Source organism: Aulostomus chinensis, chromosome 14 (genome assembly GCF_037954235.1).
Source record: "Aulostomus chinensis isolate RoL2024-O1b breed Wild chromosome 14, RoL_Achi_v1.0, whole genome shotgun sequence".
Lineage (NCBI taxonomy): Eukaryota > Metazoa > Chordata > Actinopteri > Syngnathiformes > Aulostomidae > Aulostomus > Aulostomus chinensis.
The window spans coordinates 14,543,375-14,566,287 of record NC_141333.1 but is presented as its reverse complement, the minus strand read 5'-3'; the positions used below and the strand labels follow the sequence as shown (position 1 = coordinate 14,566,287).

At 42.0% G+C, this 22,913-nt stretch overlaps 1 protein-coding gene across 8 annotated transcripts in view; it reads left to right on the top strand.

Annotated features, from left to right (window-relative positions):
- elavl4 (ELAV like neuron-specific RNA binding protein 4) overlaps positions 1-22,913 on the top strand; it is an 85,839-nt gene that overhangs the window by 18,989 nt on the left and 43,937 nt on the right. For 4 of the 8 annotated variants that reach the window (XM_086225495.1, XM_086225490.1, XM_086225489.1 and 1 more), the window contains one exon: positions 16,876-16,962. The exons of 1 other annotated variant lie outside the window; for it this stretch is intronic. In XM_086225495.1, the coding sequence (XP_086081621.1) occupies positions 16,960-16,962 (3 nt within the window). In that variant the 5' untranslated portion in view covers positions 16,876-16,959. Of the gene's footprint in view, positions 1-1,278; positions 1,711-2,830; positions 3,057-16,875; positions 16,963-22,913 lie in introns of those variants that run through there. 3 more of the 8 variants (XM_086225492.1, XM_086225491.1, XM_086225494.1) reach the window with 3 other exon arrangements.

Genomic DNA, 22,913 nt, shown 5'->3' with positions numbered 1-22,913 from the left:
CCATACATGTGGTATGACATACCATACGCTGTTTTTGATGTCTAATTTCAGTGTATTTCCTGTGCACACAGCAAAGCCTTAGTTAACACTTCCAAAAGGAACTGAGTATCATAATGCATATCTTGCATTTATGACCATTTGATGTGAAGTGACACTGACTCTCTGTTCTAACTTAATTCCACTCAAATGCAAACACCAATCCTAAAATGTAGCAACGTGTAACAAATCTATTAAGTCTTCAACTATTGCAAATATAACTTGGCAAATTATAGTCACTTACCTCCAGTGGACTAACTAAATAAGTGTCATCTTGTATCACAATGTGTATGGAGCTGCCAGGAGAGGAGAAATCTCACTGAGTGAAATAGATGTTCATCACATACACAAGACTCTGCCAGGCCTCACGCAGACTCATAGCTAATTGAAATAAACCAGCATGAACATGAGAAAGGACTTGCTAACTGTCTCTTGCCGCTGTGCTGAACACAAATGAAACAGTATAAATATGTGTCGAGAATAAGATGTTTTGATCCTCTGTCTGGCAACATGAAGATATACGTTTCAACATGATCCATACAGTATCTAGAGGCTGAGTGTGTCGGAGCAATGTTCAGAGTGTGCTTGTGTGTGAGTGTGCAGATGAAAAGGCTGTACATTACTCTTAAGTAGATGCATGTTTACATAAATATATATTTGAATATGTGTGAAGATACTCCTGCCTGCCAGGTACCTGTCTTAAGGGAAGCAAGAGCTCCCCCTTCTTGTCTGTGTGAGGTAGGAGCCAGCTGGACACAGTCAACCTGTGTCAGGTTTGCTTATTATTATAGATAATTACTGAAAATAGATAAGCTGCTGTGAGGATTAGAATTGTGAATGTAACTGGCAATAACATGCAACACAGTCTGATTTGATTGGTTTTTGAAATATCAAAACAAATATTAGGCCCATATAACAGAATTAGCTCGCTGTTCAAGCTAAGTGGCTTTACTGTGTAGCTTCAGAAAGGGATTTTTGAGTCTTGAGGGTTTAGCTTTAGCATCCTTAAGCAATATTAAATCTATAGTGGGGGTTTTTTCTTTCAAGGGGAGTGTTTTTCACCTGCAGGAGCTAGAGACTGCAGCAAAAATATGTACTTCAATGACAAAAAGACAGACTTGTCTACAAGCATGCTCCGTGCAGCAGACTGCTTCCATTACACACGCGTAGGCTGCATTCAGGTTTTTGATAAGTCTGTGCATTCACGGCCATCGCAGCTCAAGCATCCTCCTAGACACATGTTTTGTTTTTTGTTTTTGTTTTTTGTTTTTTCCGGCGTTGAGGACCACAGGACCCCGCTGCGTCCTCCACTCTCATCCACCAGGGCTCCACCCCCTCCGCGCCTCCTCAGCCAATGAGAATTGGCGCGCGAGGGGACTGGACGTTCCTCAATGGGCTTTTTTAGTTGGGGTAGAGGAGATGTTTGCTCATTATCATTTCATTTGAGTGGATTCACCAGTCTTTTCGTGTTTGTTTTACTTTTATCGAATCTTCGGGATAAGGCTGCATTTCACGGCCGCGTGTTGTGCTTTAGTTGTCGGCTTGACTCAACAGCTCGGTTCATTCATCCTCGCCAACACGCTTCCCCGTCCGAGCATCCTCGCTGACTCCACTGGCTTTTACTGTCTAACTTACAGTCGACATCGTAAAGAGCCCGAAACCAGAATGGTCATGGTGAGTAGATACCGTAGGCTACCTGTTTGTCCCTCTAATGTGCCCTTGAAGCCCTCAACCGTTTAATCAAACCGCAGCAGGCAGCCACGCAGGTTAGCACCGGATCACCGGATTGACTTGTTTTGCTATTAACCACCGCATTTTGTATTGACACTCATTTTTACTCCAGTGCAATACACATCAATCATAAAATAGTGTGTATTCACACGATGTAACGCCACACCTGCCCCTGGACAGGTGTGTGTGTGTGTGTGCGTGTGTGCACCTCTTATGATGAAAGGCTCCCATAAACCTCATCAGGTGCAAATTTATGCAGTGTGTATGTGTGTGTATCTTTTTTGCAGTGTGTATGTTTTGTATGTAAAACAGAATCATAATCATATATGTATATGTATATTCTTATGTAGATATATGTAGATCTATTGATATATAGATATATATCAATACATAGAGAGATAGACAGATGGATAAATATATATATATGCATACATAGAGATAGAGAATGAGAGCGATAGAATGCTAATAAACTTTTGTCAAACAACAGTTATAATTAGTCCTTCATGTGTTAATAATAAAAGTGTGTATTTGTGTGGAAGGGAGTGAGCTAGGGAGACTGAAATCAGTTGCAGGCAATACACACAGGCATGTAAATGTACAGGGGATTTTAACATTCATCCAGTAATAGCTAATTTATATACACAGTGCTGCGCAGGCATCCTATTACCATAGTGCCTGAGGCTGCAATCACTCTCCTAGAGCTCTGCTCCACGTTGCTCCGTCCGGCTCACTCAAGCACAGACCTCAGCAGCGATTGATTGCTTTGCTGGGATTCAGAAAGCCTTTTCTCTGCCAAAGCAGGCTGAGGCTGGCGTGTGCCGATGAGGGCTCTGAGCCAGCCATAGACCGAAGGTGTTAACACTGAGGGAGGGGGAGGCTGAGGGCTGACAGGCAAGCCAAGAAGCCAATCACAGACTCTAGCTGAGAGCGTGGAGGAGGTGGGGAGGTGGGGAGTGGGTGGGCTCTGATCTTCAGTTGAGCTGGGGACTGGGCGGGTGGATGTGTGAAGGAGGGAGGGAGACTTGCTGCAGCCCAGCGCTCTCATCATTCTGCTCTCAGCATCTGTGGAAGAAGGCGATGCCTGCTCCGTATGCCTCTAATACGCTGCTCTCTACTCACCGCTAAGACTCAGGCAGAAAGAGGAAGCGAGGCAGAGGGAGAGACGAGAAGAAGTGTCAGAGCAGACTAGGACAGAATAGATTTTCTTGACTGTTACTGTTGTGTGAGGAGAGAGAGATCGTGAGACAAGGACCAGCGTCTCCCAAATGGAGTGGAATGGGTTTAAGATGGTAAGGAAGGAGGCTTCAGACTTGCCACTATACTTCACTTTCTTACCCATTGTTTCAGTGTAGGAAGACTGCATTAGCTAGAGTAGACATATCGTCAGTGTGTGTTGTAGTCTTGAAGCACAGTGGTGCGATCCTACTGAACTTGTGCAGAATGTAAAGTTCCTGCATCTAGGGAGGAAGGGTACAGCGGGGGGGGGGGGGGGTGTTACGCTGGTGAGTTTTGTGGGCTGAATAAGAAGTAGAGGGGGAGAGATGATGAAGGGACGGATCATAGTAGTTGGAGGTCTAAAGGTAGGGGTAGAGGTAAGAATATATGGGGAGATAAGGGTTAAATCAGGGAACAGCACCCATTTTATGCCCCCCCCCTTTTTTTTTTACTGCCTTTGCACCACTCTGAAATATTTACCTGCATTTAGCACTGCAGGAGAGGTATTATCCCATTGTTGATGCTGCATGTGTTGAGAAACTCTTGGAATTTGAGTTTTGCGGATTTAAATTCATGAATGCAAAGTAGCCCATGTTAATTAGATGAGTAGACATGTTATCCGTCATGCTGCTTGTGTACTCAGTGTGTGTTGGCCATGTGTTGGCCGGAGCTGAGGAAAGAGGGAGTAGGTGTGTTTGAGTTACGCGCATGCCTGGATTACAATTTGTAATGCTGTGCAATCTCTAAATTTTAAGTCCATTTCTTGTGTATGTGTGTGTGTGTGTGTGTGTGCACGCGCACATGCGTGTGCACTCGTATTGGCGTGAGAGGAATCAGCAAAAGCTTTGCTCAGCTTTCTCAGATTCACTAACTTTGCATGCGTTTATCCATCCACTGTCACATTCAACAGAGAGGGAGCGGTTGACTAACAAAACTAGCCGCCATGTTTGTTTCTCCTGTCCACACAACTGTCACATAAGACTGAGTTTTATGTCACCGCCGATACTGCGTCACCATTCTGCCCACTGAGTCAATACTATCATTTTAGCATTCTCCAGGCGTCTGTGTGTTTTCAAAATGGTTCTCTTGCCTTTCACAAAGTGGACTGACTCACTTTTCTATTTGCATGGAGAACATTTGCAGCATTATTAATTTGTCGGCAAGTAAATGTTTGATTGTTTGTGTGCTGGCGTCTTTCCATTGGAGGCAATCAAAATGCTAATTGAAGCGAAGGCGACTCCCCCGCTTGGTGACTCGGCTAGTGGCGCTATAGCTGATACACAGTCTCCCTGGACACTAAGGGCTTGCAGTTTAGTGTAGCAAAGATGCCGAAGCCTAGCAGGAACACAGGACTGACGGAGGGAGAGATGGGGTAGAAAAGATGGGCGTGAACACAGAGGCATAGGAATGGTTGATAGTCATAGATGGACAGAAGGTGGAAAAAGACATGAAATAATAATAAAAAGAATGTGAAATAATCACATTTTCAAGAAGGTATTTGATATGAGCGTACACCAGAAGAGCTCCTGATGGGAGCCAGTGGGGCACCTAGGCTAGAGACAGGCTATCTCTCACACACACACACACACACACACACACACACACACACACACACACACACACACACACACACACACACACGAACATGCTGTGACTCTATTACCCTGAGGCAGAACACCATGAGCTCCAAGGTTACACATCAATGCTAATAGGGTGGGGTGTGTAAGGAATTTATTAGCTACAGTGCAGTGAGCGAATGTATGTGCAGCAGTTTAAATGTAACTGAAGATCAGTGATGCCTGGGAATGTAGTTCAAATGTGGTTGTAGGCTGGAGGAACAATGAAGAAGATTTATAGACGTCAAGTAAAAAAAGGGCAGTAAAAATGACAAATCAATTACATGAGAGCCTGCATGCACTGTGTATGTCTACGTTATTGTTTCTATGTGTTTATTCATAGATTGAAGGGGAAACTGACGTGGGTCCAGATGCAGAGTGACACGGTTAACTAGAGTCTGATTAAACGCCACACAAATAGAGTGACAAGTAGAGAGAAGGAGAAATGCTTCAGACAGTTCATCTTACGTTCCTGTGCTCATCTCGCGGGGATTTAGCACAGGTGGGCGTGTTGTATCGTTCTTATATAAACAAATCTTAAATTGTTTTGCATTGTGTTTGTTGAAATGTCAGATTATTCTCAGTGTGAGCTTTAAAGATTAATTTAAGATTAACCTGGCTCTCCCACCAAGAGATTTCTGTTTCACACACACACACACACACACACACACACACACACACACACACACACACACACACACACACACAGCTAATATAATATACAATAAGGATGTACGATGATGCTAATATTTAGCCATTTCGTGTTGTTAAGCTGTATGTATCATCGTGTCTTTGAGGAAACATCAGACTCCACTTCAACATTGTCTCTCTAACTTCGTAAAACAAATGTAACAAACTTTGTTTATAGAATTTACTGATATGTTATTTCATATGAAATCAAATTCCAGCATAGCCCGACAAAAGTGCATCGAATGAGAGCGAAAAATAAATATTTAATCACAATGAAGTCACAAACTCCTGCGGAAAAAACTCGACAAATCTATAATTTACAAATAGCATAAACAAGCAACTTCTTAAAAAAACATAAAAAAAATAAAAAAGGAATCAAAATTTAAAAACGTTCACATAGACATAAACATTGAATCAATAGATTGGCCGCTGATTGCCCCCATTCACTGACAACTGTTATACATTTTTGTATCAGTATCAGTCCAACATTTGCAAGGCGCATCAATAAATCCTTCCTCTTGAGAGTGTTCAGGTTTTATTAAACTGTTTGAGAGATTTCGATTAGTTTTAATTATAATTAATTGGGCTGTAATGTGTGGTGATGTTGAACTGTGCTGTCACACTGGAGGTAATCATACACACTCAAAAACAGAGGTACTGTACCTAAATGGGTACAAACGTGTCTCTGGGGATGCACCCTTTTGAAACACAACTGGATGCCATTCAGTTCACTTTGTCTTCGTCGAAATTGAACTTCTGACCTCTCAAAGGCCCAAATTATACCTTTGAGGGAACGTGGAAGTACAGAAGTCCCATCCCTTCATTTTTGAGAGTGTTGTTGTTAATTCTAATTCATATAAACCGGAACTGAATGTACATAAAATAAAAATGAAATTTTCAAAAATGATCAACTGCCACTAATAACATTATGCTGCTGTGCTACAACATCCTCCGACGAGTGCAACTCGTGTTTAGCTTAGATCGTAACGGAGTAACGAAATCTAAGTATCTTGTTCTCACTTCATTTAAGTTGCTCTCTAGAGCCATGTGTGCTTATTTGCTTTTTGGCAGATCTTAAAATACACAAAGGGTCACTGATTAGTTTATGATTGTTTGAAGAAGAAGCAGAAAACATACATTTTCGTGGAAGTGAATAATGCATATGCTGAGTGTTTCTCGTCATTTGTGTTTTTATTATTTCTCAGCCTGTAGTGAACATGGTATATTGGCTCATCAGGTAGAAATTATAGAGGGACACCATGTATAGGTGTGTGTTTGTGTTAATGTCTCTAGATGTAAGCGTGTATAAATGTGAGCGCAGACACTGCAAATGTGCGTGGACTTGTTTGTATATCCGACATCACTTGTTTTAGGTTCATGTCTGGATCTAGTTGGTTGTGTACTCAAGGATTTTGTCTGAGACACAAAGTGTCACTGTGAGTCACTTGCAGTCGGATATTTACTGCATGAACTTTGACCCCAGACACGAGTCAAGGTTTGGAGGGAGACGTGAGCCAGAGATGTGTGTCTAAAATTTAGTTAGATCACTTTTTGTTTGGAACTAAAAAAATAAAGTTCATACAAGGACTGAACAGAGATCTCATTTTTCTTTACTTTATTGTTGGTAGGAATCTCTTGACACTTCTACAATTATATTTGTTAAAAAGGAACAAGGTGATAATGATATTCAGATTAGTTTGTTAGTTCATGTGATAATTAAACAAATATAACACCTTCCAAATACATCGGTAAAATTTCTTTACCAAAATAAGAGTAAGATACATAAAAATGATATGATTCACTCTGTAAAAGTAAAGGTCACATGACACCACAAAAATTGATTTTTGCTCCTTACATGTTTCAAATATGTTGGTATATTTTGTGTGTGTGCTTAGAGGTTTGTTTTAGGTGATATAGTGTTTGTATAGATATCACAAAATATTTTATTGTCTATAAATGTCTTTTCCACTTTTCTTTAAACAAAAACGTTCGATGGAAGCAGTTAATGAGCTAAAAGCCTGTTTGAATAAGAAGCTGCTGTAACAATCTCTGTCCCAATTAGCACGCTTTGGTTTTTAAATATTCCTTTTGTGTGAAGCCTAAACACACATGAAGACTCACAAAATGGTCACGATGAAAATTTAATAGGCTTCCACAGCGACTTCCTTAATTTATTTAGAATGTGTTTTTTTTTTTTTCCTCGTCGCTTTTTAAAAAGCTAGAAATTTGAGAGGCATGGCGAGGCATTCTGCTGCGAGGGGAGCAGCATTCACAAATACTAGACCTAATTCCTTTGGCAGCAGCTCAAACTGCTACAGACAGACACATAATCAGCTGGGGAGTGTTAGCTCCTCAGCCCACTAGCAAACACAAGACCGAGCCCTTGTTGTGCATCGCTGCTTTTCAGAATAAATATCCCGATGGAAAATACAGTGGGAGGAAAGAGGTATTCATGTGTATATAGCTCTTTGTTCAGTGAAAGATACAGAAGGAGAGAGGAACACTGGCTTTCTTAGCTACTTTACTGCTCATTCTCTCTCGATCCTTTATCTCCCTCGTCCTTCCGCTCGCTTGTTCGCTCGGTTCCTTTCTCCCTCTCTTTCTCTCATCCTCCACTGTACCCTGTATGTTTTGGTATTCATACAGATGTTTGGAATTGAGTGGCAGTTTCTCCTGAGACTGCACAAGCGGCTGAGTCGTCTCATCTGCATTTTGCATCCCAGGAAAAAAGAGAAACAGAAAGCAGCGTAAAATATCAGCAGACAGACAGGTTGTTTGTGTGTGTGAGCGAGGGAGAGTGTGTGTGTGTGTGTGTGTGTGTGTGTGTGTGTGTGTGTGCGTGCGTGCGTGCGTGTTTTTTGTGTGTGTGTGTGTGTGTGTGTGTGTGTGTGTGTGTGTGTGTGTGTGTGTGTGTGTGTGTACGTTGCCTGTTGTTTGGCTTTGGCAGCTTAACTGGCCCCAGTGCTGTTGCTGCGTGATGTTTAAAGGACATTTCAAGGTCATGCTTTCGACAGGCCTCACCGCCTCTGACATATTAAACATTTATATATTTCTGTAACTAGATGAATTATGGATTAAACATGAAACTGAACATGCTACAAAATGGTACCATTGTGGTTGGTAATAGACACATTAGGGCCCACAGAAAAAGCCTCATTGAAGCCTGACTTATCTCATCAATAGCTGCAGTAACACAGGCTGATCTTAGACTATGAGTAGGGTGTAAGACAGGAGAAACTCCAACAGCAGAAGAAGAGGGTATATAGAGGTGTAGAATGGCAGTTGTGGTCAGTGACTCATAAAAGCGGGGACTACTCCTAAAAACCATAAAGCTGGAGCTGACAGACTGCATGTATAAAGGAAAAGCTATGAATTATGTGACAAACTGCAGCCTGGATGGTAGATAATACTATTTTTTACTCAGTCAGTGTGCCCTTTAGCAGTGCGATAGCCAACCTGCTCCCAGTTATCAGACCAGTTTGAGGTAGAAACTCTGACAGTGGAGGTTGTAGTCCAAGTTGATGCATATCCCTTTCTAAAGAGTGGGAATACGGCCCTCGTAGCTCGCTGGAAATGGATGTAGTGAATTCAGATACCTATCAAGACTGAAAAAAAGTCAGCAGCAGCAAGCAATAGCAGTACCTGTCAAGGTGATATCATGTGTGTGTGTGTGGGGGGGGTCAATATAAAGATAGATGCGTGCTGTCTCCTTGATGAGCAGCTTTCCTTCAACATGCTGTCACACTAAACTGCTGTTGTAAAATTTTCTACGGCAATCAGCCACCACCTTCTGTATGTTGCCTCCCTGCCACATACCGCAGTATATGAGCAGAGATAGTCTCCTGTGGGCATTTTCAATTACTCTGCACTGTACAGCAGTAGGGGGGATTAATCTGCTCGTTTGAATGCATGCCACACTTAATGGTTTAGCTGGTTTGCCGCCGGCCTCGTCTGTTAGCTGTGATGGTATACATTTAGGCTTTTGTGTCTCACTCCCCTCTTCTTCTTGCTGCAGTCGGAGCAATTTCTGATTGCACCACTCTCACATCGAGTTTCACTGAGATTAGATTTTCACAGAAGATGTGCTCACTATAAATTCTGCAGACAAACTCCAAATTGATTGCGTAATGACGCATTTGAAAAGTGAATATAAAGCTATAGGACTGAGAGCAGTTTGAGACAGGGAAGCTCAGATAAATCTGATTTACATGGTGATTAATAGAACCTAATCTTTAAATGACAATAGGCTTAGAACTTAACCGAGGGGCTAAAAAAGTACCTGTTGTATGAAAATACAGATAAAATAAATCCATCATGTCATACTGCACAGGAGGGCAGGTTACCAAGCAATACGCCAGGAGACAGACAGGAAGTTTCTGCTTGTCTCTCCATCAGGGATGCAGTAACCTCTGCATCTACACGTAGTTTCCAGTTATTCATTGCCTCCATCAAACTGTTTACTCATTAAGACAGATGACAGACGGCTGTCCTTTCCCTCGCAGCGATTTGATTATATGAGCTCCGGTTCAGAGCTGAATCAATAACCAGATTATCTAGGCCCACACAAACACACACTCAGACACACCCTCACGCAGCACTCTGGGCTGTGGAATGAATGCTCGAGTACAACTGTTGGTCGGTGTCTATGTGATGTAGCTCTTTGCCTTTGCTGCAAGACAGACACACACAGCATACACACACACACACACACACACACACACACAAACATAAGCATGCTGTGTTTGAGATGCTGCTGATGGGAGAAGCAGTGATTAGATTAGGAGCAGCGCTGCCTCTACTTAGCAGCCGGGCCAGTTTTTCCCACTCTCTCCCTTGTTCTAAGTGGAAGCGCCATGCTGTAGGTTTTCTCCTTATCGTGTACCTCCAGGCTGTTTATAGCTTTTTAAATACCTGTTCAACAAAGCCAATATTACCACCTCCAGCCTCAAACCAGTTTTAATTAGAACACCTGCTGTGAATTATACTGAAAATTGAGTTCAGTCCGAGGAGTTTACAAGTTTATTATTGTGCTACTCAGAATAGTTTGATCAAGGTTGCTTAGGCCACTTAAATTGTTCTTCAAGGACTTTTTCGGAAGCTCGACTGAATCTGCCCATTAATCTGCAGTAGCGGAGCTCCACTGTGACAGAATGATACTGAATTCACTACTTGCAAATCAGAACAGTAATGGCGTGTAGTTGGCCTGAATGTCTACATTTCTTTGTCAAGCATATTTTTTTGGCAAACATAGGAAACAACTTAAGTAAAATGGCTGTTTGCCTACACAGGTGCTTGGCCTGCATTCCTTTGCCAGCTACTTGTGGAGGTGCTGTCCTCGCTCATGACACATGGTGCTGCTGAGTCAGATGAAACCGCCTGCCTGCTCTCCCTGCCTTATATTGTCTGTTTCTTAACCTGAGCACAGATGGGAGCGGTGCACAGAAATACAAGTCAGAGTAGTGCAGGTTTTTGTCATTCCAGTTCTGATATGTTACAGCATCACCTATATTTTTTAGACAACAATAACTTGGAGAGAACACAAGCAATAGAGTGGCCGTCTTGCAACCAAAGGGTCGCTGGTTCGATTCCTCACTTCCCCTGGTGATCATGTTGAAGTATCCTTGAGCAAGATACTGAGCCTCTAATTGCTCCTGATGGCCCTGCAACAGACTGGCGACCCATCCAGGGTGAACCCCGCCTCTCGCCCAATGTCAGCTGGGATAGACTCCAGCCCCCCCCCCACAACCCTTAACGGATAAGTGGCATCTAAAATGGATGGATGGATAGATGGGTAGATGGTATATAAGCTGAGAGAAAAGAAGATGTACAGGGAGTGAAAGCGAATGAGCCCTGCTGGCAAGGATGAAGCGCGCATGCTAACTGACTGGTGTGATAACACGACTGTAGGCTGACAGCACTCATCCTATCTTTTGTAAGTACAAAAGATCCACATAAACATGCTTGTTAGTTTCTAAAGAGGCGGTATATGTTAGACCGATGTCAGCTCCACTAAAACCTTTAACCACATTAATGACATTTAATTAAAGATGGAATCCTACAGGGATGAGATGGTGATTTAGCCTCTTTAATCCACCGAAGTGTCCTAGCTAAGGGCCTTGACAGTGATCGCTCCCATTCGTCACACCCAGGGATTACAGCAGGACAGACAGCAATGCACAACAGAGACATCTTGTTGATTTGACAGAGCAAGGAGCCAAGATGCTGGCTGCTGCCGCTGTTGCTGCTAGAACTGGAACAAAGGCTGGCAAGCTGTTCAAGGAAAGACTGCTGTCGGGATGACGGTGCTGCGTTGACTAGCAGCTGAGGATTGGATTGAAAAATGGGGGGAAAGGGTCATCAAGAGAGGGACTGTTCCTTGCACAGCAGTAAAACTAGGGGGAACTGTGGCAACTCAAAAGGCCAGGCCCGGTCTGGGGCTGAGGGACAAGGACCTAGGCCGACAGGCAAGGCCAGACGTTCAATTCCAAGGCTCAGTCCCCGTGCTTCAGGCTTCAGCCAAACGGCGAGGCAGGTGTCCAGCTGATCTCACACCCCCACAAGGGAGGAACTGTAGAGCACCAGTCACTGGAGCTGCACAAATTGAAGTGTCATCTCTAGAGTCAAGATGCTCACCAATTTTCTGCATTGGTGAAGAGTTGAGATCCAGCCAGTGGAGAAATGTCTCACAGTAGACCCTGGTATCTGTGTGTGTGTGTGTGTGTGTGTGTGTGTGTGTGTGTGTGTGTGTGTGTGTGTGTGTGTGTGTGTGTGTGTGTGTGTGTGTGTGTGTGTGTGTCAGAGAGAGAGAGAGACTGTTACTATGTATGTGTGGAGCACTGCTGGTCGTCAGCGACAATATCCTTGAGGGAGGATCTGTTTTTAACAGTCTAACATCAAAGTGCTAGGAAGTGTTACAGTAACCCTTTTAAATAAAAATAATCAAAATATAAATGTCTTTCTTCAGTTACTTTCATATAAATGCAAAACATCTGGAAACATTTTCTGTGCCAGAGTATAATCCTCAGCAAGTAAAACTGAATATAAAGATTTTTAAATTTTTTTTCCAATAATCTCACCCTATATTCTGAAGCTTAAAAAGCCTAAATGGGATATTTATAATGATCCTGTCTGGGATAACCCTCAGGCAATTGACAACATCTTGTCATCTTCTGACCTTTGACCTGACGCAAGTATGTGCTGATTACCCAAGAGCTGTTAAGAGGAGTTGCAATCGATCGCACAGAGAGACTGAAACATGACAAAACGAAGAAGAGACCGAGGAAAAAAAGTCAAGCCAAAGTTAAATGAAAAATTGCTTACGTACTCATCTCTCGTGGTCTGGAACATTTATTATTCCGAGTCACACAGATAGAAAAGAGGTGGAGGAGGAGGAAAGAACAAGAGAAGAATCCATTTGGTAAAGTAGATGCAGATCGATGAGACTGGAGGCAGTCAGGCCGGAGTACAACAGAGGAGCTGTTTGTGTGTGTGTGTGTGTGTGTGTGTGTGTGTGTGTGTGTGTGTGTGTGTGTGTGTGAGTACGTACTAGTGTGCATGAGGTGTCCCAGATTACTTTCCCTGATTGATCCAGCCCAGCATCCGTCTGACCTGCAGGACATTTCAGAGCTTGGAAGAGGCTGGTGGAGGTGGAGAGATGGCAAGAGAGAGGCAGAGAGAGAGAGACAGAGAGAGAAAGATGGCCAGGAAGAAAGAAAGAGTAGAGACAAAAATAAAATCAATAGTCCACAGAGAGAGAGGGGGAGAGAGAGGGAGAGAGAGAGAGCAAGAGCATTACAGGGAAGCTGAGATAGTAGTTAAATTAATCTCTGTGTCTCAGTCAGTTTGATAGGAACTCCAATTCAGTTTTACGAACTCCAATGCAGTATCACTTTTACAGACTGACAAGAAGTCCCAAGGTGTGGCCTTTTTGCCAGCATACATAACACAAATTGTCATTGTGTATTTGTATTTATGAGTCATGTAGTATCTGTGTCAGACAATACATAAATAGAACATGATGTCTTCTGTATTTTATTTCACCTTCCTCTCATTTTAACACGTCAAACAATGTTTATAAAAAATACGGCATAAGGAAATCAGGAAGCAAGATGGTGAGGCGAAGTCTAACAAGTCAGATGGTTGCATGCTGGCTCCATTTTGTAGCTGCCAGGCAGTGTGTCTATCAGTGGAAGAATCCTGCAGCATACTGTCTACTCCGCATTCTCTCCAGCCTCCATCTCTCCTGGCCAAGTCAGTGTAAATTGATTGTCTGGCTTTTGTTAGAGAAGGGGGAGGGAGGCCTGCACTTGGTCAGCGCTATGAAGTGGCGCTCGATGATGTAAACGAAGCAGAAGAGTGACGAAATCTACATTCCTTGAATCATAAGTGATGTAGAGCTGTGGGTTTATGAGACTGTCATGATACTCGTGACTGTGAGAGGAAAACAAATGTATACCCCCCTTCCATGCTGTGGGCGGACTGACTGCAGACACCACTAGCCAGGAGCCCAAGGAGACAGGAAGCACTTTTGTGGCATCAAATATTAATGGCCTTATAGAGTGTATTGATTATATAATAAGTTTTCCCAGCATCTGAGCACCGACTGAAATGTATTCCCTGAATAATTGAAAATGTATCCATGAGTGGATTTTCATCTCAATGGTTGGTGAATGTAATTGCATTGCACCCTTATTCCAGTGTTATTTGAGATTTTATCAGAAGATGCATGTGTGTTCAAGTGATAAATGCAGAGAGAGCGAGAATATGAAGATAGATGAAACTCTGTGTGTGTGTGTGTGTGTGTGTGTGTGTGTGTGTGTGTGTGGGTGCACGCGTGTCATGCCAAAAACTGTTTGTTTTATCGAATGGTTGAGCACTGAATATTGAGCACTGAGTAGTGTTTCAATAATAAGACACACAGACTCAAACGCTCTTCTAAGAAATGTAATATTCCTTTTGCCGACATCACGCTCCCCTGCACTATATGTTAGCTGTGGAAATGGAGACTCATATACATCTGCTTGCTGCTTCTTACATTTTTATCACCACATTTGTACATGCCATGATAACACTGCACTGTCTGCTTGCTGCGGCACATATTCCCTCCCGCACTGATATAGTATGTAAAATGACAGCTTTGCAGAATGGGTGAAAAATGCTTTTGATGTTTCACCTCTGCCTAACGTTTCCTTTTTTCAGGTTAGCTTCTCAGCTTTATAATTAATGGATGCTACAAGTCATCCTTACATGCAAGCTATACAATATTTTGCCCTAAACTCTCTTGAGGTGAATTTTAGTTCACTATAGTGCATGTCAAGGCTTCCAATTGCTACCAGCATGGGCTGAAGCTGTCCCTGGTACTGTCCGTGGTGGCTTTTTATAAATCAACATGCTCTTATTCCCAACTCATCTAATACACACAGTATACTAGTGAGTGAGTTTCGGTTTCTGATCAGTGTCAGATTTTAACATCAAACTTTTAACTAACTGAGCCAATAGTCCAATGTTACATTGACGTCTGGTGTCAGTTGGTATGACGTCGTAGGTGCCTCTCAAGCATGAGATTTGGCTGTAAATGTTTGCTTTATAGGCAAGAATTTTTCACTTCCAAAATTACATTTCCCTCCAAAACAAATTAGTCCATAGTTCATGTTTTAAGCTGAGTGTTGATGAGATCTGGTGAGGTTCAGGCAGGAAAACATTTGGGTAAGGAACTAATTCGGCTTGTGTATTCAATTCCTAAATGTAAAGATATAAGGGGACTATTTATCCTGACTGAGTAAGGTGTGATCCATTGCTTCCTTACAAGAACGCTTCCTCAAGAGGAGACACTGCAGCACAAGTATCCACAGATCTCGTCACCCAGCATTAGTGGTCAATGCAGAATGAGGAGGCGCCGTCCATGCCGGAGGCCTGCACCTGCATTCATGGAGTAACTCTAAAAAAAATGTAGTGATCTTGTTATTTCCTTCTCTAACTGAAATTTGTGACCATAGAGTAGGTGAGTGTTGCAATGTAAACTGAGAGTTCCACCCTCAGCTGCTACTAAAGAAGTGAACATTTTCTTGTTTCTTACCAAAGGGATGATATCCCAGCTTTTTGATCTTAGCTGCCCTGTTTTGAGTGTGGAGTGTGGAGCGTTAATTTGCTGATATCCACTTCTGATTATACTTTTTGTACTTTTTTTTTTTTTTTTTTTTTAGAACCTATCATTTGTAAACTGCAATTAAACACTGGTCTTATATTGCAAAACCCCTGACTCTTGACTTCATGGGGCAAATGTGACACTCATGGTTGCAAAGACAGTTTAAACTTGTCATCACGGTCCATCATTTACAAACAGCCCTGCACATATGAGGGGCTCCGACATCACCAAAATGTGATGCCCAGAGCCTGTGATGTCAGTATTGGATGAGTTGGAAATGGAACGGGTCGCATAAACATACCTCACCTGGCTTTAACACAACTGTGGAAATGATACCATAGATGTGAAATTTAAATCAAAGCCTTATGCCTTACACCAATTTGTCCCCATCAGAATTGTTGAACGTGTTCATCATATTTTACACTATTCAAATTCATCAGCTTCATAAAAACACACAGTAACCTTTCGGTCTTTACCAGACTGAAACAAAAGTGGCTTCATTTGATATTTCTGTCATCTCAAAAATATCTAAATATTAACCTTAACCTGTCAATTGGAGGAAACCCTTTTTCCACGCTGACCCCTTTGTATATCTACCCTTCCCTTCGGAGCTGACAGTTCATTCTCATTTAGACCTCCATTATGCATTCCTACCTAAGTTTACAAGACACATTGACAACAGAACACGTAAAGACTCTCTCTCTCTCCTCCCCCACCTCTGTCTCTCCCTTTCTTTGAAGTATTGGAAGTGTCTTCCCCATTAGCCAGCCTTTGCTTTTTCTTCCTCCTCCCATCTGATCTCTCACTCCCCTCTTCATCTCTCTGAAGGAGTAAATGAAGGCAGAGGTCATCCCGCCTCTCTTCCCCCTCTCCTGCTAAATTGGCTGCTTGTAGCATCCATAGCTGCAGGCATTTAAGCCCCCTGCTCTGGAGAGCTAGCGAACAGACTTCCTGCTCATTTGTGGCATTTCTGTCTCTTCAACCACAGGCTTGTTTACCCACGGATAGCAAGAGGGAAACCCTCATTATAAACTCATAAACCCAAGGTCATTGCAGGCACCATACCAATCTGCTGGCTTTAACATGCACATGCAGTTTCATTCCAGCCTCAACCAAGCTACTCAGATGATTAGAACAGAGGGAAGAAATAGATTTTCCCTCTATTTCCATCTTTGCCACTTCATTTTTAATTTTCATTTTCAAGTCATTCAGTTTAACCATGAAAATGATATACCAAACCAAATATAAACCCAAAGCCACCTGTTTGTTTTAGTGTGACTGCGAAGGTATAACTGTTCATTTCTAGCGAGCTTCCATTTTTCCCAATACCCACTCATTCCTCTCCAACTCCCTGAATCCCACCACAACCCTAACCTTTTAAAGTGAGTGTATGATGTTGACGGTGGGCTGTGCGTCCCTCCCTCCCTGTGCTCCGCTCCATAGGGGTCGACAGAGACACAGTGGCGTCAGGCAGAGCTCCCACAGCTCCAGGGCTGGGCAGAGAAGGGATTGCTGACACAGCCAAAGATGGTAAGGAGACTACTGCTGCCAAATGGATGGCCCAGCCATTTTACACACCCATGAAGTAATGTGATCTGATATTGTACAGTGTTTACAGAAATACACACTGGTGGTGATGGTGATGCTGCTGACTGAGACAGTTGAAACTGGAGAGGAGATTGGTGGATTGGGGCAACAGACGGAGGGCAGAGTGGAGGAATTGGGGTTGTGTTAGGGTGTAGTTTCTGAGTGAAAAGCAACACTAAGCTCCCCCATCCATTGTGTAAGATTTAGGAGTACATGTACACATTGATATGCAGTACTCAGAGGGCATTCATGTCAATTTTTTTGGCAATTTTTTATGTAGTCTTAATCATCCAAAACATTTCTGTCTTACTATTCTTCACACTTTTTCATCCTTATCCCTTATTTATTAAGTTACTTAATGGTCTTATTTTGTTTGGTTTTATCACATTTCAGGTTTTCATTATTGTTAATTTCAGTGTTTTAGTCTATAAAATCTGAAAAGGGTAGTGTAGTAACATTGTTTAGTTTTTGTCTACGAAATCAACATCCTCATTAACAGCTGCCAAGCTGAACCCTAGTGGACTTACACACTCAAGCCAGTCATTTCTATTCTTTTATTTAACTTTTAAATGGTTCTGTAATAAATTGTACAAATCCATTTTTCTTTATAGCAACTGTGGCTTCAGCATTGGTGAAGTTGCTCTCATTCATTATTCTCAAGATGTCATTTTTAGAAAGTCAATAAGTTATCTTTCAACCTGTAACAGTAATCATGCAACTGAACACTTCTTCACACATTTGGAGCACATCTTTATCATATAAATTCAACAAAAACATATATGTACTGTATGCTGTGTATATATATATTGCTTCTCAGTAGTTTCCCAGTGCTGGCTCTGCCTCCTACACGTGTAGCATAATTTCTTGTGTGTAGAAGAAGCTGCATCCTGAGAGTTAGAGAGGGCTGTGTGTTGTACCCTGTCAGCAGGATACGCAATGAGTTCTGTCCACAGGACTAGGCTCCACCACGGGAGAGCAGGAACAGCCAGTGTGCTCACAAGCTACGTGAAGTGGACTGCTGAGCAGCAGAAATGCTGTTGGGCAGGGACAAGCAGAGGAATATAATTGTCCATGCGGACTCGGCAGGTCCCTGCTAATTAGAGGCCGCCATTTCGGTGTAAAAACTCCTCAGAAAATGTCCCATTGAGAATGATAGAAAGGAGCTCAGCATGGAATGCAAACAGACTTAATAAGACCCTCTCCAATCAATTCTGTTATGGTTAGACACTACTCTGTCCTTCCTCTCCTCTGTTTGTCCCTGTCTCTGTCTCTCTCACCCCCACCCTTGCAACTGTTGTGCTAGAGTGCTAGAATGGGGAAGGATACTGTCAAAAGAACAATTTGCATGCAGCTCTCATCTTGAGAGCTTTTAGACATCTCCCTGTCTGTTTTCCGCTGTTGGCACGGGCTATTGTTCTCTCCGCGTGTGTGTGTGTGTGTGTGTGTGTGTGTGTGTGTGTGTGTGTGTGTGTGTGTGTAATGAACATGAAAGGATGGAAGCAGAAGAAAGACTGACATTTGGTTGGTGCTGATCCTACACACGCATAGACTGAAGAAAAGGAATCATCTTAAATACAGTACAGCCAGTCATGCTAAGACCAGTGAGAGAATATTAGATTCAAGCAAGTAAGCTGTAGTATGTCATCCTATGATATTGTTGGTGTGTTTTTTTTGAGGCAGATAGAATACCACAAACTTTTCTTCCTGTCCTGAATGTCATCAATTGATATGAAATGTATATCTTGTTGCTAACATTAGTTATCTTTTTGACTATCAGTCAGCAAACCCTTCTCAAAACACTCAATAACTCAGTAACATAAAGCTGTTCCCAAATAACGTGCATATTAATGAGTACTTCAGTCGTGTTGGATTTCACTCATTATGCAGGTTTACCATCAGTCTTCAACAGAATGTAAGCTACAGGTCGTAACTGCTCAGAATTATGTCTATTATTTCTTTTATGTTATTATTCATTGGTGGTGTAACGGTTGTGGAAACCAAAGCCCCACAATTCAAAAGTCCATTATCATATTGCCTGTCCAGATTATGTCGCCTGTTCGCACTGTCTTGCTGGAGTTCCCTCTGGGCCAAAGCATTACAGCTGGAGCAACAAAGAACCAGAGGGCCTTACGCCTAGATGCATAAGAATGCTATTAGACCATGTTCACACTGAACGCAGAGCAATTTTTTTTTCATTGATGTGCATTTGCAGGAGTCTAGGAAGTGTACTAATTCTGTTTATGTACTCTTTATGTACATCTTTTATGTGAGAATGTTGGCGTTTTGACATGTTGTCCATGTATCACATTATAGCAACCCAACCAAATGCTAAGCTGTTGCCTGTACACTGTGTGCGCTGTCATGGCTGCTGGCGAGTACCGAAGCATGCTCTATAGCTTAGCTGTCCCCTGCAGGAGCGCACACTCGGAGGAGCGCAGATTCTGACAATATTTTGTGCTTAATTAATAATGAGATATTAGACCCAGCAACAATCCGCAACCCAAGACAACCCCTCAGCTGGCGAGGCTTATCTAGCAAGTCAAGTAGCATGCTAACTGCGGCCATTGCTGTTGTAAAAATCGGCCTCACGTCAGAAAACATGTCATCCTGAAATCCAACCCCCCTGCTGCAAACCTTAACATGATTCTACTCAACATGCTAGTTGTGGTCAGTGGAGATTGCTAGCCTGCTCCAGTCTGATAACTTTCAAGTATTCAATGATGCAAACAAGCTAACATTTCGACTCTACTGTGTTTTTATCAGAGTCAGACAAAATCAGTGCTCACAATCCTTGTTGACATCAACCCCAGACAGGTTGACCAAGGTTGGCCCCACGTCACTAAATCATTCCAAAAACTACTGCTAGCTCCGATGTCTCTGTAGCAGTTCAACATATCAGCTCTGATTCACAAACACTTTACTGTGAGGTACTAGGAGTGATTCGTCAGTTATCCATCGTCTGACTCAAAAAAAACCCAGTGATGTCTGGAGATCTTCAGGGTTATTCAGCTTTAAGCAAATTTTCACTCAAACTGCAATACTTAATGCTGACAGACAGAAAAACATCATTTTCCTTACAAATTTAGCATTTGTGCCATTTGCACTGCGCTTTTCACATTCTTCCCACAGCCCAATTGCATTGACTGATGAGGGAATTTGATCCGGCAAACAATTTTTTCTGTTTGGGATGAACTTGAGAAAAGGTTGATGCAAACAGCAATTTTTTTTAGATTCTACAAAGAAGCTTTTTTGTTCTCTTGAGGTCGTTTCTGCCTTTTTCAAAAATGCGTAAAATGGACGTAGGTACCTTTTTCCAAAAAACTTTGACACAGTACGTTTTTAACCCGTATGACTGACAAGGTGTTTCTGCTGCTGGCATCTTCCCAGATACTCTCCAACTTTGTCCTTGTGTCTGGACTGCGCGCAACATGTCTGATACTAGCTGGCACCAAAGAATGTTTACTACTCAACCAACTTGAAAGTGACTCCTCAATATCTCTCCACTTTTCACTCATAGATGGCTGTAGACAGCCAAGACATCTAGTTTACTATCTTTGTTCGCAACCTCCTCTTCTTCTGCTCTGTTTGTTGCAGCTATTTGTGTAACACTGCCTGTACTGCCATCTTCTGATGAAAATACTCATGATGTTGCATAGTTGAATAACTCCAAGCCAGCTGAGGGAAATTCACCTGGATTCTTTATTATGTAATTTCCAAAGTTTACTTTAAATTCAGAGACACTACCGCTAACAGCTAATGAGATGTGTGATGCTGTTGTGTTGGGTGAGTGTGCTCGGTTTTGGCTTGACTGTTTTTAACATAGGTGGCATGGTGGTGCCGTGGTTAGCGCTGTCGCCTCACAACAAGAAGGTTCGGAGTTCGAGTCCCGGCACCGTCATGGGATCTTTCTGTGTGGAGTTTGCATGTTCTCCCTGTGCCTGAGTGGGTTCTCTCCGGGTACTCCAGCTCTGGCTAATTGGGTACTCTAAATTGACCATAGGTGTGAATGGTTGTCTGTCTGTATATGTTGGTCCTGCAATGGACTGGCAACCTGATTTTACACATAAAAAAATCTATTTTACAACATTTGAGTAAGAACCAGGCAATACAGTGACAGAACCATTCTTCATATTTGATCAGCACTGCTTAGTTTTATTAGTTTGACCTGAGCGTGTCAGCCAGCGTGTCCTGGATGGACCTCAAACTTATAGAGGACCACTTGCAATTATGCAAATTTAGATATGCCGAGGGCTCTAATAACTCAGTGTGCTGTATTTATCATGACCACACACATCTGCTCTCCACAGAAAATAGATGGAAGTTCATGTGTCCAGCTTAACAAGCACCAGAAGTGTTTTTGGAGCATCAGATATTTGTCTTTCTTTTTTCTTTTTTTCTTTTTTTTTGTTTTCTACACCAGACCATACCCCACAGTGTTGTTGTTATTTTTTTGTCTATCATTACAACCCAGTGATTAATATTAGTGGTCGGTTAGTAAAAAGTATTCTGATTGTGAGCTGCTTTCAGTTTTTATCACCACTGCTCACCACTCCACATGGATAGATAGAGTGATTCAAGTGCACTCATTGTAAACATCTAAGATGGTTTTGAAAACTATTTCTGGACAAATTGAGAATTTTTTTTCAATCTGCTTTGAGCTATATTATTAGAACACAGGTCCAGTCTTTTGATAATCCCGAAATAGAGTGAAATATGACTTGTGTGCTGCTTCTCCTTGCTAAAACTAGCCCTGCCTGCGAGTTCAGCCTGTCTGTGTGTATTTCAGAGGAGTTAAAAATAGACCGCAGGCTGAATGGTTTATCAGGGGAGGAGGGGAGACCTCAGTGATGACTTTAAATATTAGATTGAATCCGATTAAAGAATATTTGCATCTTAATTAGGCTTTCAGTAGGCAAACTCACTATTGTACTCATACAGAAATTTTGAGTTTATGCTCAAATTGGAATGGATATAGTCAGGTGTTTTTAATATATAGCATTACAACTCACAATATGCGCATTTATGCCTACATTCAGTTACTGTTGTACTCTTGGGACACACTCGCCTGGTGTACCTTTATTTTCATCGTCCATTGTCTTTGTCAGTTCCTCTTTCCCCCCGTTTTGTATTTACTTTATTTCTTTTGTTAAACTGACAATTCCTCACTTAAAGCACTGAACACTCATACATACTGGCAAAAAAAAATCCATTAATTTAATCACACAAATGTATTTCATGCAAATGTATGAATAAATTGACTTCATCCTTTGCTTTTGTTGGAGAATTATGTAGGACTAGAATAAGTATTTGTATTTAATATGTATGAGTGCTCTGGTTCAAAAGCAAAGAGTAGCACACCTTCCTCCTCCAACTTCTGAATTTCACTCCTTCTCACCTTTTTTTCTCACACTTAGATGGAGTTCACAGTTCTTCTCTGAACACTTTGATCCTGAGATTCCTTTCAAAACCAGATGCAAATACCTTAATTCTGTCACAGCAGCAGCATCAGCAGCAGTTAAATACGGGCTGCCCCTGTTGCTGCCCCCTCCCACAATCCCAGCAGCTATTACAGAGGCATCCTACAGTCTCCATTGATATTTAGCTGTTTGTTCTCTCACTTTCCTGTAATCTTTTGTGGTTTTACAATGTTTGGAATTGTGGAATGAAATGGGAAAAATATGTTAAATGTATGTTGACTCAATTAAGGGCTTAAAATGTTTTACACTTCATTGTTAATTGCTCGATTTTTTTTTTTAAATCATTTGACAAAACAGACAAATCGTTTGCCAACTTAACAGTTTGGTTACTGTTTGACAGCTGACAAGTAGAAGCTTTTCTTTATGCAAACTGTACATGCAAAAAAACAAAACAAAACACTTGTCAGCACCACTTCA